This window comes from Ailuropoda melanoleuca, chromosome 16 (assembly GCF_002007445.2).
Source record: "Ailuropoda melanoleuca isolate Jingjing chromosome 16, ASM200744v2, whole genome shotgun sequence".
Taxonomy (NCBI): Eukaryota; Metazoa; Chordata; class Mammalia; order Carnivora; family Ursidae; genus Ailuropoda; species Ailuropoda melanoleuca.
In genome coordinates, this window is record NC_048233.1 from 57,657,572 (window position 1) to 57,678,622 (window position 21,051).

Genomic DNA, 21,051 nt, shown 5'->3' on the forward strand with positions numbered 1-21,051 from the left:
CATCTTGAAATTCAAGGCCCTACCCAATATGGTTCCAATTTCCATTTTTAAATTTGTCCTTAGGATTTTTTTGATGATATAAAATATGATATTTCTGAAAGAACACAGACTTTATAATTAACTCTGATTTCAACTTCTCACCATAATATGTTTTCTCTGTCATCTTGTCAATTATTTATTTTTGTTAAAACTCTAATATACCCACTTCACTGAGTTCTTTTAAAGATTAAATAAAATAAGGTACATTGTGTGAAATACACAGCACAGTGACTAGCACAAAGGAACACACCCAAGAACGTTATTTCCATTCTCTTTCCTTTGGTGAGACTTATGCTCCAGCCAAATGAAATTTTATGTTGGCTTCCATGCCCCCCTATCCACCTCCCTCCCCACAAAGAATTTGCTCATATAGTCCTCTCTACGTTGGGGGATGCCTCACTTATTTTTACAATTGAGACCTTTTTATCTTGGAGATATGAATCAAAACATCTTTACAAAGTATTTGCTCACCCTGCCCCTCTAAAAAATAGTATGTTTTTTGAAATTTCATCAAAATGCTTTATCCATACTTCTCTTTTGGTCGTTATTACTTCTTTCCTTCCATTTTAATTATGTGTATACATAGACAAGCTCTGAGTTACTTAAAAGCATGAATTTTAGAGTATGAGGCATGCTTTTATCTTGTTCTATCAGTGATCTGTTGTTAGTCTGTGAAGTATTCAACCTGATTGTACCTCGGTTACCTCTTTTTTTAAAATAGTGGTAATTATAGTACCCATTTTCAGGAATAGTATAGTGCCTGACACAAAGGATCTAAATAATGATAGGGATGACCATAACCTTTGTGAGGGCAAGTCCAATTTTATGCAACTTGGGAACATCCACAGAAACTGGCACCTAATCACAGCTAATTAAACGAGGAAATGAATAGTATGTGTGTTGGAACATAATAATAGGAAACAGGTAGCCTGATGCTGTATCCTGTTGCCTTAGGTTTCACTGTGTTCTAATACTTATAACATCATGGGTTATCCCATTGTTTGTCTCTTAGTGTCTTTGATATGGCTTCCTTTGCTAAGATGTCAGGAGTTGTTACACAGTTCCTGTAGCTGTTTGAAGGAATAATTACCACAGTATTCTCATACCATGTATGTATGTTAACTGGAAAACTTAATACTCATTGCACTAAAATGTAACATACTATAGCATGCTCTCATTCAATCACATAAGTAAACATATCTATTGACATTTTTGTTCTTGATATTGTCTAGTTTTTACTTGCCTCATAACTAGCAGACAGAAACATATAAGGGGTAGATAGATCTTAAAATGCTATATAAGGAAAGTCCCTGGGCAAATAGTAAGAAAAAAAAAATGTACACTCTGCACTGTTGTGAAGTGTGAAAAAGAAAAGGAGGAATGCACCAAACAAGGTGGTATGATAGTAGGATTCTGTCTTCTACTCTGGCAGGAAACTAAGTAGGAGGGTATAAATATCTATAAAGGTTTGGAGAGTCTGAAAATGTTTGTGCTATTGGTTGGTGCACAAACATAAACATTGACTGAGGATTCTAGGGACCTCTAGAAAAATCTATGCTTTGATTTTGTGCTTACACGTACAATATAGGGATGAAAAGGAGGTGGACATATATATAGACCTCAGGAAGTGTTCCAAGAATCCTGTGGTCTGGGAATGGTATGCAGTGTATTTAGAACTTTCTGCATGCCCTTGTTGAAGTGACATGGAGATTCTGGAAGTTATGCTAAATTGCAAAGGCTGTAGAAATCATAGTATGCCTGATTTAAAACTCAAGAGTGTAATTGTGCTCCCTTCTATTCATTCATTACTAGGGAAATAATACTTATTTTATGCACAAAAATGTTTGGAAATCAAAGCATCTTTATATATTGTCCTTGCCTTGATGCTACTCAGTGCTTCTCAAACCTTGTTGTGCTTAAGAATTATTGTGTAGGTAACTATACAATATATAGAAATCAAAACTATATATACATAGAGGTATTTTCAAGGTCAGTTTGGCCCAGCTATGGTTTATTTTACAATGATTAGAGGAAATGTGTCCATCAGCATTTTGCTGATAAGTAATTTAAAGCAGTAGCTTGAAATCATTAGGGGTCCCCAGACCTTTTGAAAACTGATGAAAATTATGGATCAACTCCCCCAAAACAAATGCATATATACTCATGTACAAAATTCCTGAATATAATTTAAGAGATTAAGAATATCCCCAAAGCCCAATCATGTACCTTAAGTTAAAATAAATCCTGCTTTAAAATTTATTGGGGCTTACCATGGTTTACCTTGGAAGTGTGAGCTGTTTTACATTCATTAAATTCCACAACCTTTGGCACCAACATCTGTGAGAAAGAAAAGAAAAAAAGACTTATCTTAAAGGGTAAGAATGAAGTCAATGATCTTTATAGCCCTTAATTCACCACAGAACACTTCTTGACTCATGTCAATGAGCAAACTTATCCCCAGTAACCCATTTTATGAAATGGGTATATGGGTTCCCAGAGTGAGTTTTCACTAGATATTCAGTTTANGCTTTTGAATTATCGCATGACTTTTCACTAGATATTCAGTTTAAAAGGTTTTTTAAATGTTACAATGACTATAAATTTGGTAGCATATATCTTNTTCACTAGATATTCAGTTTAAAAGGTTTTTTAAATGTTACAATGACTTTTCACTAGATATTCAGTTTAAAAGGTTTTCACTAGAAAGGCCCAGATATTTCACTAGATATTCAGTTTTCACTAGATATTCAGTTTAAAAGGTTTTTTAAATGTTACAATGACTATAAATTTGGTAGCATATATCTTCCTTTATATAAGGATGACAAAGCAGGTGAAAATTTGTTCCAATTATCAAAATAGGTCTTCAACAGAGAGGAATTTATTCCTTCAAGTGTTATACAGTAGGTTGTACCATTTATCTTAAAAAATAAATGCATCTGCAATAGTTTTTAAATAAATGCCTTCTGTGGTTCAAGTTCATTGGTTAGGGCAGAAACGATGAGTAGTTAGGTAGGGCAGAAATTTCCCATGCAAGAGCGTTCTGTCTTTCGCACTTGCTCACAAGACATTTTCCTACAGACAGGAAGAGAGGCAAAGTGCTCAGGGAAAGTGGGGCTCTCTCCCAGAACCCTCACATGAAGCATGATTGGTTGTAGCAATTCATAATAATACCTAGCCTTGAAAAAGAAAAATAAAAGTGACTGTTGATATTGCTCTGAAACTCATTGTCATTCTATCTTTTTTCCCCTCAGTGATTTTTTTCACTTCCTGGATCATTGTTTTTCCCAGGAACTGGATCCAGGTTTTACATTGCTAGAAAACTATGAGATCTGTGTCTCTGTAGTTTCTGGTTTTGTGTTTGTTGTTTGTTTTTCTGGGGGAGGTTGTTGTTTTGGTAGAACTAGCTTCGATATAGAGCTGGTCCAAGCATTCCATTTATTTTTGTTGCTGTTGTTGTTTCTGCTGTTCTTGTTTTTCACTCTTCCACTTTGTAATAGAAGAAATCCAGGGTAGGGCGTTGGAGGTTGTGTTATGGAAATGTATTCAGGTGGAATTTATAGATTCTTAAATAACCCACTCAAGTGATATAGCTGGGATCTTCCGTTTATTCACCTAAATATTCTTGCTACCGTATGTTACCAACATTTGTGATTGCATTTCAATGTGAGAGTGTCTGTGTGGTTGTTGGAAGGGGCCCCAGGAAGATGGCACATTTTGGAGAGTTGGAGGGGGGAGTAGAAATTGAGGGACAACTGGGTGGCTCGGTCGGTTAAGCAGCAGACTCTTGATTTCGGCTCAGGCCACATCTCATGGTTGTGGGATCAAGCTTCACGTAAGCCCTACATGCCGGGTGTGCAGCCTGCTTGAGATTCTCTCACACCCTCTCCCTTTGCTAGCCCCCCCCCAAAAAAAAAGAAGAAAGAAATGGAAAGAACAGGAGTGGAAAGTGGGCTCTGTGGAAATAAAATGTTTTTAAAGGACTGTTATCCACAGTTTTAGAAGTTATGGTTTACAGCCTTTTCTTGGGGGTCAGAAGCTGACCTATGCTGAAGTTTCCACACTGAGTTTATAGAACTGGTGGAGAACCATTGAGGTCCTCTGCAGCCCCTGTTTTCAGGACTCGTCCGCAACAGCCATCGTGCTAGTGCTTTATATACCACACCGCACTGAATCCTTGTGAAAACACTCTTCTCGTTGTCATTATTATTGTTATTTTAAGGATCATCACTTCTCTCCAAGGGGGGAAACAGAAGGCATGGTAGAGTAAGCAGCTGTCCCAGGGTCACACAAAAAAACTGACAGAACCGAAATCTACTTAATTCTCTGACTTCACCACCTACACAATGCCTTTGCCCCTTCCTGAAAAAGAATGACTATGACTTAACAGTTTGATTTCTAATTCTCCTCTGAAACTTTTAAAAACCGAAAAATAACTCATGCCTTTTTTTTGCATATCTTTAAGAGACAGAAATATATCTGAGGCAATGGGTGTAGATCTCACCAATTGACAGCCTGCCACTTCTGTCATTTCTCCAACACATTTTTTTATAACCCCTTTGTGATGAAGCCTTTGTTTTTCCCTTAGCAATAATAAAACTCATTTAAGTCAAGAAATTATTAGAGACTAGTGAGACCAGTAAAAGGCTTTAAATGCATTTTATCACACTTAAAGGGCGTACAGCAAAAAAGAAAAAAAGTTACTGACATTTCTTTAAAAAGTCATTTAAAAGATATGTAATTCTATAAAAAGTGTAGATGTGAAATAGATCACCAACTCCTATTTCCATTAGATATCAGATCAGGTTGAAATTTTCAAAGCTACCTTTACCGTATCTCTGGGTTTTGTTCTTGCAGGTGTTATTGTTTGGAAATGAGTCTGAGAAAATAGTGCCCAGTGGATACTTTGAGCCAAATTCTTCCCTTCTTGTATTGTTTCTCCTCCTCTCAATCTACAGAGTTGACTTTCTTTAGATGATTCTCTTTTTACTTATTAGCCTGAAAATTCTCCTGTGATAAGCATACTCCAATGTTAAATGGAAAGTGAATGGTAAAAACAGTTACTTAAATGTGATTCCAATGCTGTGCTTGCCTAAATATGTGTGTGTGTTTAATAAAGAAAAGAAAACGAATCAGTTTAATATTCTCTGTAATAAAATGATAGTGGATAGCAAGTTTGGGTTTTGTTTGTTTTTTTTTTCCCCCCTGTGTTGGTAACTGGTCTTATGCTCACTGATTTATATGTAAAAATGTTCTTGGTACCTAAGGAAAATAAGCTCTTATTACATGAATCAGTTTATTAAAACTCTCCTGCCTTAGGCAAGTAAGCAGTTTCTTTATGAGTCCCTGAATGTAAACATCTCTAAAATAAGAAATGAGAAAATGTCTACATGATGCCAGGGCTGGTTCTGGCCCTAGATTAATTGACTCTCTCTTTTAAGACTTTGAGGAGTGACTAATACTAAGCAACATAATCAAACCATTGAAAATCAGATCATGTTGGTGTTTTGTTTTTGTTTTTGTTTTCTTGGGGTCTTTTTGGTTTTTGTTTTGTTTTGTTTTGTTTTTTGCTAGTCTAAAAAGGAAAAAAAAAATTGTTAAATGCTCTCAGGGTAGAGTCCTACCAGTTACTCACACAGATGGCATTCCTCTGTAAGCCTGAGATTAATGTATCATGAGACTGGAAGTGTTTACTGGGGTTAGGAGGTAAAAGAAGACAAAGAGTCAGTCATTCTTGCTGTTTCTGTGTTAGGTGAGAGAAAATCATCCCATAAATAAAACGTTGTAGATGCTGGGGGCCTGGCTGGCTCAGTCAGAAGAGCATGTGACTCTTGATCTCAGGACTATGAGTTTGAGCCCTGCTTGGGTGTACAAATTACTAAATAAATAAATAAATAAGTAAACTAAACAAAAAAGCCATAGATGCTTCTATTATATTTCATTGCAGTGCGTAATTATCGCTGATGAATAAGAGCAAAGGCACTGATTTGGCAAGCCCTCCTATTTCCGAAACCAATAAGGCCTTAACAATTGAAACAGGCATTCATAATTTACATATGAGCAAAGGAACCAGATTTTACTCTGAAAAATATTATTAGCTTACAAGTCATATAAATGTGGGTTTGCACTGAGTAACAGGAACTGGAAGCTGGATTGCTTTTAAAGATCTAGAATTCCTGGGGCGCCTGGGTGGCACAGCGGTTAAGCGTCTGCCTTCGGCTCAGGGCGTGATCCCGGCATTATGGGATTGAGCCCCATCAGGCTCCTCTGCTATGAGCCTGCTTCTTCCTCTCCCACTCCCCCTACTTGTGTTCCCTCTCTCGCTGGCTGTCTCTATCTCTGTTGAATAAATAAATAAANAAGTCATATAAATGTGGGTTTGCACTGAGTAACAGGAACTGGAAGCTGGATTGCTTTTAAAGATCATCTAGAATTCCTGTTATTCATGAATCCTCTCCGGGGCTACTACAATTAATAACTGTTCAAATACATTTGGGTATCTCTAGAGGCAGGGAGCCACAACCAAGGAGGCTCATCCATATTGGATAACTCTTAAAATTATGTTGGTCCAAATATTTAAAAGTTATACTTGCAGAGTTAATTTATGATCTTACTTCTAAAGATAACAAACACTGGCTGCTTATGCCCTCTCTTTTTCTGGTCAAATATCCCCCCGGTTGCTTCGACTATCCCATGTGTGTATGTGTGTGAATTTCTCTGTCATATTCAGTATTTTTAACGATTTCAGTGTTCCCTTTTGATACCTATAGATACCTTGGCTATCGCCTTGTTGGTTTACCTTGTTGCATCTATGAGGATCATTTTAAATTTTGCTTCAAAAAGGAATGTTTTTTAATAATAAGTACTTCTGTCAATATCAGAAATAACCAGTGAGTGTCACTGTTCTAACACAGACAGATACTTATGGGTTTGTTGTCATATAATGATCAATGACATCCTTGCAGAAGCCATAAAAACTTGTAATTATGCAGAACACAGGCAGTGGGCTGGATGAATCAAGGGTCCTCTTATTCCACCCACATCAGCTACTGTAGAAATTTTGGACAGATTTACGGGTGTCTTTTTTTTTTTTTTTCTTCACTAGTCTACTTCAGTTTTGCAAGAAGAAAATTTATTTTGCTTTCCGTTCAAAATAAAAGATTAGCCATTTTTTTTCCCAAAATGCTCTTCCTACCACTCAACTTCATAGTCTGTAAATAATTTTCTTCTGACTTCTGATAAATATCATNTGTCATATAATGATCAATGACATCCTTGCAGAAGCCATAAAAACTTGTAATTATGCAGAACACAGGCAGTGGGCTGGATGAATCAAGGGTCCTCTTATTCCACCCACATCAGCTACTGTAGAAATTTTGGACAGATTTACGGGTGTCTTTTTTTTTTTTTCTTCACTAGTCTACTTCAATTTTGCAAGAAGAAAATTTATTTTGCTTTCCGTTCAAAATAAAAGATTAGCCATTTTTTTTTCCAAAATGCTCTTCCTACCACTCAACTTCATAGTCTGTAAATAATTTTCTTCTGACTTCTGATAAATATCATTATTTCTTATTTGATTTCAATTATTTATTCAATAGATTATCGATGTAAAGGGAAGACAATAATTCTTTTTGTTTTGTTTTGTTTTTTGTTTTTTTATAATAATTTTTTATTATGTTATGTTAGTCACCATATAGTATATCCTTAGTTTTTGATGTAGTGTTCCATGATTCATTATTTGCATATAACACCCAGTGCTCCATGCAATATGTGCCCTCCTTAATACCCATCACTGGCCTATCCCAATCCCCCACCCCTCTCCCCTCTGAAGCCCTCAGTTTGTTTCCCAGAGCCCATAGTCTTTCATGGTTCATTCCCCCTTCTGTTTACCCCCCCCTTCATTCTTCCCTTTCTTCTCCTACAGATCTCCCCTACTATTTCTTAGTATGCATTTGTACCAGGCTTGCTTTTAGGCGCTCCACATATACTATTTCTTTTAACTCCACAACAATAGCAATGAAGTCTTTATTCATGCTGTTGTATCAATCAAGGAAAAGAGTCTGAGATATGTTAAATAACTTGACTCAGGGTGACACAGTAATACATCTGATGTTAGAAGCCGTGATTGCCTGACACCAGAGTCCCATTCCTTCCACTACACCCTCTTCCCCTCAGACTATACATGTGAAAAAGGGATGCTTAGAAACTAGTATCTGAATCATTATGAACACGTTGGGATGTTGATGGACTCTGTAGGTAACACCTCTTTCCCCACTGCCTTAATTCCAAACCAATTAAGAAATATTGCACTAGAGACTGACAGATGGATATCAAATGTCAGCTGTATAATTGATGAAAGCTAGGAAAATGGGACTTTGATGTGTGGCCAAATGAGCTTCTGAATTTCCTTTCCTTGTGAATCTAAGACTTACCCATCAACTAAGTGACACAGCTGGGAAACCTGATCCTGTAGTGCCAGACCCCTTATTATGTAGCAGAAAAAAAGGGGAACAGAACTGAAATGGAGAGGAAAGAAGAAAGTTTTTCCAAACTTACAAATCCTGATAATCTAAAATAATCTACATAATCCTGATAAACTAGGTTTTTCCCCCAGAGGAAGAAAGGCCAGGAGTGTACTCTACTGAAGTCCCTCCACAGGGGACTATTTTTCTTAATATGCCATTTTACAATGCAGACTATTAACAAAGACAGAAAACAAATGAAAAGTAGAATTTAGCTCCTTCCTGCCATTAATCCAGGATTTTTTTTTCTTTAAACAGTTGGCATTTATTATAAAAATATAAAAATCCTTTAAAGACTATCAGTGTTGTATTACCAAAAGAGAGGTAATATGTTTGTAAAACATTTATAGAATTAAATAAGCAAATAATGAAATTAGGAAGAAAAGTGAATGAACACACTACTAACAGACGGGGGACCAAAGGAATCATTAGTACTGAAAAAAAGATGAAATGAAAGCAGAATTTTAAAAAGTGCAGGGTGCTGAGAGAGATGCAGCACGAACTCATAATCAAATTATATATGCCCTGTAGTTTCCTTACAAGGATAATCAGGTGTTTATCTTGTAAGCATTTCTGCAGTGATGGACTCTTAATTTTTTGAATTCTTAAAGATGCATTTAAAGAGGGATGTGGAAAAGCTATTCCCTGAAACAGATGTGTTTTTATATTTGCAATGGCAAGCAAGCTGATGTCATGCTTGTTGGGCTTGTTGTCATATAGTAACTGTGAGGACTTGGGTTTTTACTCTTAGTGGAATGAGAGTTTAGCAAATGAAGTGTTTCAAGTAGAAGAGTCATATTAGCTGGATTTCATTTTAAATTCTTCTGCCTCGTGTCTACTTACTCTCAACCCCAAACCTACCTTCATGCTGGTCGGCAGAGAGACCACTTAAGAGACTCACAGCAGGAGAGAGGGTGAGAAGACATGGATAGGTCTGGATAAACTTTGAAAGTGGATTGAATGGGGGTGATGAAAGACAAGCATTGTGATTTTGGTCTCTAATGTTTTCCCCATCGAATGAGATGGTAAAACTATGGCTGAGTTGGGTATGGGAACAAATATCAGAAGGTTCATTTAAGAATGTTGAGTTTGGACATGATTCTTTCAGATCAAGTAGAAATGTAAAGAAGACAGATGTGATCTAAATGTCTGGAGTTAGGGGAGAGATATCTGGATGGGAGATATGCATTTAGGAGGTATGAGCACATAGATAATATTTAAAACCATGAAACAGGTTAGATCACCAAGGGTAGGGAATAAAGACAAAGAAGAGAAGAAGAAGAAGAAGAAGAAAAAAAAAAAGATGAAGAAGAGAAGGATCCAAAGATTGAGTCACAGACCTTTCCAAAGTTAAAAGTTCAAGACACGAGAGGAAGACAAAACAGATTAAGGAGGAGCATTTAGTACGGTTGAAGAGTCAACCTGTACCACCCTGGGAGCCAAGTGAGAGTAGTGTATTTAGGAGAAGAGCACAAGCAATCACGCCAAATGTCCCTAACGTAGCAAGTAAGATGAAGACTAAGAATCCACTGTTGATTTTGGCAGTAAAGAGAACATGGGTAACTTTAGTCTTAGTGGAGGTATGGAGCAAAACAAATGAAACCACAAAACTTATGGAAGATTTAAGAAGAGTAATTAGAAATGTGACTATTGACTGTACTTCTGTGGAATTTTGGAGCAAAAGGGAACAAAAAATTGAGGGGGAAAAACATCAGGAGAACTGGAGCCAAAAGAGGTTGCTTTTTTTTTTTTTTCTTTCTTTCCAATTTTTTTAGGGATTAATGCTTGCATGGTGACGGGATGCTGGACTTGATTCTGGAAAGAGAGAGATGGGGGAATTATGGGGCTTTAGTAGGTGGAAAGGATGGAAACTACTGAATAAGCAGTATGGAGTGCAGTTAGTTTATGTAGAGTATCAGGCAGAAGTCAGAATATATGGGTACAGATGCCAGTATGTGGGTGGGAGCTGTGGAAGTTTTCTGCAGATTGCTTCAATCTCAGAGAAATAGGAAGCAAAATTATCAGCTGAGAGTGAAGAGTGGGGAGGAGGTGGGTGTTAGAAGACAGAATTTGAAGTGAGGGAATAAAATATGAAATAGTCTTCTGGGTGAGTAGAAAAATAAGATGGCCAAGGAAACACAGTGACTACTGGTCAACATTAAGGACCCATTTAAGGTTATTGTTATGAATTTGAGGGAGATAAGTCTACATGTTGGCACATTTTTCCCCTTAAGCTCTGGTTTAACTGTTCAGGTGTGCACATAGAATTGATGTGATATGCACAACACCCATCTCATATTTAAAAATAAATTGTCCTATATATTTCCTATTCTATTCAAAAGCATCCTTTTAAATAATATTCATGTTATAGCTTGTCTGAGATGGTATTTTAAAAAAATAATACAAATGCTTGATAATGTGTGTCTAAGACAGTTGCTAATATTTTTCCTCCTTTTGGCTTTTTCCCTCTTGACACTGAACCTGATTTTAAAAGCAAACAAAAAGAACCACACCCCAACTAACATAACTGAGTATGTAAGCATTGAAAACTATTTTAGAGATCAATCTCATTCTCCTTATTACAGATTAGGAAAACCAAAGCCCAGGGGAGAGGGAGTGGTACACAAGAGCCATAGCACAGATCCAACTCTGCCTTATGTTATGATATGGTCAGGGGGTATTACTTGTTCAGATTTTGGCAGTCACATAGGAGCAAGCTGCTGGAGCTTTCATTATGGATATTCTTCTGCAGAACAGGTGTGTAGAAAAAGGTCTATCCTATTTCCCAGCAGATGCTCAACCTGTCTTCTCTCATATATGCAGCAGCTCAGTTGAAGCAGAAGTAACCTATGCCTGCAGAATACCACTCACACTGTTCAGAAAATGGCACTGTTGTTGCCTGGTTACCTCTCCATTTTCTTAATTGCCTCTTCATAATGTGAGTTTCATAAGCTAATGCAACCCCATGGAAAATTCAGTATTACAGAGAATTACCACTGTCATTAGCTTTCCAATTTCCATTTGGAATTAAAAATCTAGATATCTTACCCTATCTCTGCCATAGACTTATAACTTGGTTAAGTAACTGAACTTTCTGGGACACTTGTTTCCGAACCTATTAAATGAGTAAAATGAACTTGATCAGTGGTTGAGATATTTGTAAAGTGGCCGCACCTGGGCTGTATGAGAAATAAAAGTGAAGTAAAGTTTTTATTTAAACCAGAGCTCCGGCGACTCAGGTTTCTACTCTCTGAACATCCTCACGCCTTCTTAGGTTTCCTTGAGAAGCTACACAGAGCCCAAATGCTCTAAGGATCATGATTCTAAAACTGCTGGATGACAGGATCTAATATCCCTTTTGACTCTGTCCCTGTACCATCCTGTGATGCAGGCTAGAGGGGTGTGTGTGTGTACACGTGTGTGTGTGTGACAGAGACATGAATGAAGGATTTAAACCAAAGATGTTTATGCTCCCATAGTTCCACAGAGACTTAAACTCTTAATACCACAGACCATAGACTATTTTATTTTTTCTCCAGTGATGTAGCCTCAAAGGAAAAGAAGTAAGATTGAGATAGACCTTTGCCTTTTCATCTCATTTTTAAGCCTTATGATAGAAATAAATCCTGCTTCTGTTAGAATAATTAGTATGGTTAAAGGTGGTGGAGAATGATTAATATCAAAAATTTCCAAGTGGGGAAGAGGCTGGTGATTCAGCCCTGCTAAGCTCCAGGTACTGGGCAGAGGCTATGAAGGCACCTGCCAAGATCCAGCCAAAATGCCAGTCATCATGTGGTATCTGTCTCACATAATTCCTTATACATAAATTGAAGGTTACTTCAACCTTTAGAGAAGTGAGGAGAAAGGCCTCTTCATATAGAAGTAGTTAATGTATAAGAGTTCACTAAAAAAAAATGGCAAAAGTCATAATACCTCTGATTATTCTAATGAATAAGCTAAAGTCTTTAAATACTACTTTTAACATTCTTTTTATATTTATCTCACTACAGAAGTAACAGAGATAACAAATTCCAACTGCTAGAATGTATTTAAAGTTCAGAGAAGAAAATAACAAGTCTAAAATACTATTTGGAGATTAGCATTTTTAATACCCTAAAATATCTACTTTCAGCTTTTATGTAGCTATATATATGTGTGTATATATATACATATAATATATATGATATTATAACACCATAAGAAAAATTATTGCCACCAGCAATATATAAAAGTGCCTTGTGATCAAACTCTCACAATTCTTATTATCCATTTTAGCTTTGATAATACAAGCCATATTCTTGGTTTCTTTGATTACTTGTGAGGCTTAATATCCTTTAGCATTTACATAATTTTTAAGATTTTTTATATTTTAAGTTTGCTTTTAGAATAGAGCAAGTTTTCCATTTAGGATTTTTTAAGTGACTTAAACTTATCACTTTTAATTTTTATTTCCTTTTTTTTTAAATTTTATTTTAAGTAGGCTTCATACCCAATGTGGGGCTTTAACTCAGGACCCTGAGATTAAGAGTCACATGCTCCACTGACAAGCCAACCAGGCGCCCTGACCTATTAAATTATTTTTAAATATTATACTTAAGTACATACAGCGATAGTCAATTTAGTTTAATGTCTATATAATGCTTTAGTGTGAAAGATTCATATGTTATATAAAAGTCACCAAAGAGGAACAATAATGCAGCATTAACTTTTTACTCATTAAATTCATATTAAGCTATTCTATTTGAAATTAATTTTCTCAAATTGAAGACTGTTATAAAATTTTATAATAATGAAATGTAAGTTCCCCATTTCCTTCCAAAGCCACTCGCCACAGGTAACTACTATTAAATCTTAAAGTATGCATTACTCTGTGGTCTTGCTAATTTATGTAGTACAGGTAAATACATATTATAAGTGTAGGTTACACCTAGGGAGGTCATAGTATAATAGTTTTTGAAACTTAATTTTTCACTTAAGAATAATATCTTCCCATATTAGTACATGTAGATCCATCTCATTCATTTTTTTAAGATTTTATTTTCAAGTAATCTCTACACCTAACTTGGGGCTTGAACTCAAAACCCCAAGATCAGGAGTCATATGCTCTACCAACTGAGTGAGCCAGGATCCCTCACCTCATTCATTTTAATGGCTTCTTCATAGGATTGTAAAATTTTGACATACAGTTGTTTTTTATGGGTTTTTTTTCCAACTTTATACACGATATAGCAATAAACAACACTGTGCATCTGTATTTGGGCTTAGTATGTGTGTTTCAGGAAGCGAGATTCTCAGAAGTAGTAGAATTGCCCCATTAAAATGTATGTGTATTTTCAGTTTTTAAGTTACTGCCAAACTGCCTTCCTAAGTGGGACTTGCCAGGTTGAAGTCCTATCAACAGTATATGGCAGCTCCCATTTCTCTACAGGCTGCCAACCGTAGCTATTATCAGTGTTTTTAGAAATATTGGCAATCTCATGGCATTTTGTTTTAATTTGTACTCTTTAATTGTTCCTAAGTTTGCACCCTCTTTTTCAAGAACAATCTCCTTATATATGTTAAGGAATGACTGCAATTTAAAGTGTGTCTTGATTTCCTCTTTCATTCGGTTGTTAATATTAGATTTCTAAAAACTTTTATAATTAATTTCTAATTTTATTGGATGGTAGTCAGAGAATGTGCTCAGAAATACACTTATTTGGCCCCATAAAAGAGAAATCCTATGGCTGTCTCTTCCTGGCACCTGGTGATGTGCCACATGGGTTGATCAATTTCACTTCAATCTGATGATTAAATTCAATGCTTTACCTAGATCATATTACATATCCCATACCTACATCCATATCTGTATTACAACTATGTGAAAAGTCAGGTTGGAAGGTTTGATAAGAAACATATTATCACCCCAGTTGAGTAATTTATTTATTTTTTTTTTAAAGATTTTATTTATTTATTCGACAGAGACATAGACAGCCAGCGAGAGAGGGAACACAAGCAGGGGGAGCGGGAGAGGGAGAAGCAGGCTCATAGCAGAGGAGCCTGATGTGGGGCTCGATCCGATAACGCCGGGATCACGCCCGGAGCCGAAGGCAGACGCTTAACCGCTGTGCCACCCAGGCGCCCCTCAGTTGAGTAATTTAGAAACTACTTTTTAATAAGAGAGTAGGGACTTCAGATCATCCACTACCATCCCCTCATTTTACAGACACAGAAATTAAGGAAAAGTGAACTTCCTAAGAAGTATCTACTTAGTTGGTCTTGACTCACTTTCATTCTGAACTAATGAACAAACGAGCATTATTTCTTTCAAAAGAAAAAAAAAATTCACACTAGCAACTGATCCTAATCAAGAAAAACAATTGTAGGTTAAATTGCCTCAGCATGTACAGCGTATAATTCATTCTGATTTAGAGATCATTATTCATTGAATCAGTGAGTGGTTTGCAAGCAACATTGATGAGTCTCAGCTTTTGCATTTCAACGACTTCTGACATTGGCCATCCTTCCTTTCAACATCATATGCAGCTCCTCTGATGACGTTGGTGTTCAGATATGTCACTGTATTTAGGCTCTTCAACCAGATTAGTGTAGGCTTTTCCACTGAGTCAGACTACAGACCTAATTTTTGCCTTAGTCATAAATCTTCATAACAGAGGGGTTTTACAGCAATAGCAAGTTTGATTTCTAATATTTACAAGTAGTCTGGACTTACTTAAAAACCAAAATTTTAATGAAACATTTTAATTCACTTTTGTGTTTCTGAGGATGAATTAGTCTAATGTGGTTTTCTTCTTTCAATATTCTTTACTGAACATTCTATAATTTTTCACACAAGATTGGAAACATTCGGCCAGATATACATACTGACACAGAAACTGGTCTTTTGAAATTGATAAACATAGACATAGTGGACAAACTTTCCAGCCACATTTTATNTGATTAAATTCAATGCTTTACCTAGATCATATTACATATCCCATACCTACATCCATATCTGTATTACAACTATGTGAAAAGTCAGGTTGCAGAAGGTTTGATAAGAAACATATTATCACCCCAGTTGAGTAATTTAGAAACTACTTTTTAATAAGAGAGTAGGGACTTCAGATCATCCACTACCATCCCCTCATTTTANGGAGCCGAAGGCAGACGCTTAACCGCTGTGCCACCCAGGCGCCCCTCAGTTGAGTAATTTAGAAACTACTTTTTAATAAGAGAGTAGGGACTTCAGATCATCCACTACCATCCCCTCATTTTACAGACACAGAAATTAAGGAAAAGTGAACTTCCTAAGAAGTATCTACTTAGTTGGTCTTGACTCACTTTCATTCTGAACTAATGAACAAACGAGCATTATTTCTTTCAAAAGAAAAAAAAAAATTCACACTAGCAACTGATCCTAATCAAGAAAAACAATTGTAGGTTAAGTTGCCTCAGCATATACAGCGTATAATTCATTCTGATTTAGAGATCATTATTCATTGAACCAGTGAGTGGTTTGCAAGCAACATTGATGAGTCTCAGCTTTTGCATTTCAACGACTTCTGACATTGGCCACCCTTCCTTTCAACATCATATGCAGCTCCTCTGATGACGTTGGTGTTCAGATTTGTCACTGTATTTAGGCTCTTCAACCAGATTAGTGTAGGCTTTTCCACTGAGTCAGACTACAGACCTAATTTTTGCCTTAGTCATAAATCTTCATAACAGAGGGGTTTTACAGCAATAGCAAGTTTGATTTCTAATATTTACAAGTAGTCTGGACTTACTTAAAAACCAAAATTTTAATGAAACATTTTAATTCACTTTTGTGTTTCTGAGGATGAATTAGTCTAATGTGGTTTTCTTCTTTCAATATTCTTTACTGAACATTCTATAATTTTTCACACAAGATTGGAAACATTCGGCCAGATATACATACTGACACAGAAACTGGTCTTTTGAAATTGATAAACATAGACATAGTGGACAAACTTTCCAGCCACATTTNCAGGATTTTTTTTTTTTTCGGAATGGCCATAATAATTTTATTTTATTTATTTATTTATTTTAAGATTTTATTTATTTATTTGACAGAGATAGAGACAGCCAGTGAGAGAGGGANAAGATACAATGTTCTTCCAAGATCAACACCATAGTATTTTTAGCTTTTTCAGTATTTTCAGTTTTGTTTTTTTCCCCAAATACTCCACTTATGGCTCTTCACATCTTCATTGGTTTCCTTTCTTCTGAAACCAGTGTGATCATTGGCCTGTGCTTTTTCTTCCTATTTTTCTTACTCCTTATATAGGTTCAGCCTTCACCTTTATGTGCATAACATCTCAATCTGTGTCTACTGCTCCTATCTCTCCCTCAGGCTTGTGAACCCACATACTGCATTATCTCAGATTCAACCCAAAGTTAGTATGTCTGAAACTAAGCCTATCCTATGTCATATCTACCTGACACTCCTCCCCACTTGGTCAATGGAAATTATATGTCAGGGCTCTGTAACTTGAAATATTAACATAAACTATTATTTATTTCTGTCTCTCCCCTTTATCCAATTCTCCAGCCAATTGAGGTTTTCTGATATTTCTTTCACAATGTTTACTTATGTATTTGAGTTTCTACTGCTACAACCTTAATTGGAGTTTCAATCCTTTTAAGAATTCCCAGATGATCTTTGGAGATCTACACATAATCTTCTACACACAATTGCCAGATGTGTCTTCTTAAACTTGCTTTCAATAATTTTAGGCCCTCTCTTCAGTATCCTTCAGATGCAGTTAATGATTTAGTGAAAAAGACAAGATGTTTCAGTTTTGTTGACCATCACATGATTGAATTGGATTACATGTTTCTCAGCTTCCTTATGTCATTCTGTGCATTTGTTGGCCTGAGTTCTACAAACAGGCCTCTAACAAAGCCTTTGCTATTCTAGTCTCATACTTTCACTCATTATTTCTCACACTTGAACTAACCTTGTAATCTCCTTGGTCTATCCAAATTCTTTATAATTTTCAAATCCAGCTTGAATACTGAAGATTTAACTGAAAATATTTAGTTTAAAATTATTATGGGGGCGCCTGGGTGGCACAGCGGTTAAGCGTCTGCCTTCGGCTCAGGGCGTGATCCCGGCGTTGTGGGATCGAGCCCCACGTCAGGCTCCTCTGCTGTGAGCCTGCTTCTTCCTCTCCCACTCCCCCTGCTTGTGTTCCCTCTCTCACTGGCTGTCTCTATCTCTGTCAAATAAATAAATAAAATCTTAAAAAAAATAAATAAATAAAATAAAATTATTATGGCCATTCCGAAAAAAAAAAAAATCCTGTCTTTGTCCCCCCAAAATAATTTTATCTGTTTTGTCATTAATAGCACATTTCTTATATNCGAAAAAAAAAATCCTGTCTTTGTCCCCCCAAAATAATTTTATCTGTTTTGTCATTAATAGCACATTTCTTATATCCATAACACAACTGGAAAAACCTAAATAGCCTTCTGCATAAGTGCTAGGTAAGAAACCTGGGCAGGTCTCAGCTCTGTGACTTCCAAATATATCTTGGAATAACTCCTACCAAGCCCGTATCTCCTACAAAGCCCATAATACCACACCCTGGGTCTCAGTTGGTTCATCTGTGAAATAAGTAGGGTTAGATTAAATAGTCCTCAAGTTCCTTTCAGTTTATGATCCATAAGCTGATATTTAAAGGCATTTTGTACAACATAGTATAAAATAAACTCTACTATTATAAAACAAACTCTACTATTATAAAATAGACTATTACATGTTTATCTGGTGATCATTAAATTTCTCAAAACCATGCCCTTATAAGAATATTCAAACTTCAGAATCAAAATAAAGGACAAACTAGAGAATTATTTTATTTCTGTTATTGTATGAAACCAATTTTATTGAGTTGATATGCTACTAAAGTGTGGGGTTACATACCAAATACATTCTTCTACCAATTCTAGTGTGAGGAGGAATCCCCACATCAATAAGCAATTCTTAGGATACCAGCTGAGTGTCTTAAAATTCAGCTCAATTATGACTCTGAATACCTGGAGATAGCCTTGGATTCCATAGGTTATGGGCTCAGTCCTGTAAGACTGCCCTCCCCACCCTACCCAACTCCAAATACCAGTCATAATTCCAGGTGATCACCTGTGCTTCTGATGGACTAGCTACAAATTTGACCTTCCAGCAACCGCCTCCTTGGATTCAGATGCTAGTAGCAAGTTTAGGTTGTTACCTGTACTTCTTACCAACTGGCTATAAATCACAAATTCCCACGGTCCTTTCCTTCCTTGGGTTCACTTAATTTGTTAGAGAGGCTCACAGAACTCAAACATTTTACTTACCAGATCACCAGTTGATCAAAAAAAGGATGTATCTCAGGAACAGCCAGATGGAAGAAATGCATACGGCAAGGGATGTGAGAAGGAGAATGGAGCCTCCACGTCCTCTCAGGTGTGCCACTCCCACCAAATCTCCAAGTATTCATCAATCCCAAAGTGCTCTGAACTCCATCTTTTTGGGATTTCATGGAGGCTTCATTACCTAGGCATGATTGATGAAATCATTGGCCCTTAGTGATTGAATTCAGTCTCTAGCCTTTCTCCTCCCCAGAGGTCAGGGAGTAGGATGGAAGTTCCAACTCTAACCACCTGGTTGGGCTGTCCTGGCAGCTAGCCCTACTCCTTAGGTGCTTTCCAAAAGTCATCTCATTAACATAACAAAACATAACAAAAGATAATTCTATGCTCTCATCACTTAGGAAACTCCAAGGGTTTTAGGAGCTCTGTACCAGAAGGAAGACAAAGACCAAATATATATTCTTTATTATAAATCACAACATCACACCTACATATTAATTGAATAAGCTTAGGCAATTTTTACTGAAAAAAAAAAAAAGCTTACTAAGTACAAGGCACTGTGCCAAACATTAGTTAATTGGGAATGGGGAGAGGGATACAGAAATGAATTCAAATGAATTCCACCTTCAAGGAATCAATTGTGTAATGAGGGAGGCATACAGATAAAGATGAAGGAATTACTATAATTATAGGCATAAGAAGCTGTTGATTGCTACCACTTATTATACTTACTATGAACTCGGACCTAGGCCAGAACTTAACATCACAAATGCTACTTTACATACACAAACTTTAATGTTTACAACAATATTACAAGGTAGTTATTATTATTCCTATTTCTGAGTATATACTATCCACTATATTTTGTTTGGTATCTTTTGAGGCTTAGAAACATTTCTGGAGGAAGGCTAATTTAAAGGGAATGATTATTTCTAAATGAAGGTGTCACTTAGAACAGTGCCTGTCAAGGTAGCCTTGGAACTGAGTCTTCCTTTAAAAGAAGATCAGACTTTCCATTCATCTTGTGGGTAGAGAAGGCATTTTAGGTACAGAGAAAAGATTGACCAAAATTCCAGAGGCAAAGAAGTAGAGGTCATGTTCAGGGAATTCTGGTGATTTAGTATGGTTGCACAGAAGAGCAGGGAGTGAACAAAAAGAAAGATACGGCTTTTGAGTTTGGGAGAGCAGGATAATAGAAGAGGGTATTACTCACCCAGGGAAAAAGTAATTGGAAAATCTAGCCATTCTAAGCTTTTTCAAAGTTGACAGCTAAATTAGCTTGCATAACAGCACATAGACCTACCCACCTGCTTAGTTTCTAATGCAATTTACTGAAAAGTTGTGTCTTCCTACACACTTCTCTATAACTAATTTGACCTATACCAGATAGCAGTTTTACAGCAGCTGTAGTCAACGTGAAAAGCTCTTTTTTTTCATGATAATTTTCTATTCTCTTTCTGGTCTACTGAGTTTCTAAGCAAAATTTTTCTTGTTCTTTTCTTCCCTGTTACAGGCTTGCAAAATTTGTGCTCAACTCATTGTGGGCTGGAGAAGAGTGTGGGGGCTGCCAAAGGCAAACATAATAAAGGTGAGTTATGAGGGTAGATTTTCAGGTGCTCCCACCAACTTTGCTTCAATATAATGGAGTAGCAACTCCAGAGTCTTTGTGGGGAGTGAAAATTTAACACTAATTCGCATTATCATATTCGTGTTATTAATTATCAATGTGACACTTTAGCTTATTATGCAGTTTGCAAAGCACATTCATATCTGTAATTTATTTAGCTTTATCCCAAGTTTCTAGTGAAATTGCATTTACTTATTAATGTCTTATGCAAGATCTTACATACGAAAACCTTTGTATCACTTATTCTTAAGAAATGTATTCACATGTGGTGCCTGGCTGGCTCTGTCAGTTAAGCGTCAGTCTCTTGGTTTTAGCTCGGGTTGTGACCTCATGAGTCTTGAGATCAAGCCCCAGGTCCTGCTCTACACTTGGCAGGGAGCCTGCTTGAAGATTCTATCTTCTCCTCTCCCACCCCTCTCTCTCTCCCACAAATAAATAAATAAATCTTTGGGGGGAAATGTTCACATTATAAAATAGTAGATTGATAAGTATTAATAAATTAATCAGCTA

At 36.4% G+C, this 21,051-nt stretch overlaps 1 protein-coding gene across 1 annotated transcript in view; it reads left to right on the plus strand.

The window, feature by feature from the left end:
• ANO3 (anoctamin 3) overlaps positions 1 to 21,051 on the plus strand; it is a 397,040-nt gene that overhangs the window by 98,395 nt on the left and 277,594 nt on the right. The window contains exon 2 of the mRNA XM_034645910.1: positions 20,428 to 20,502. Coding sequence (XP_034501801.1) covers positions 20,428 to 20,502 — 75 coding nt within the window. The remainder of the gene's footprint in view (positions 1 to 20,427; positions 20,503 to 21,051) is intronic.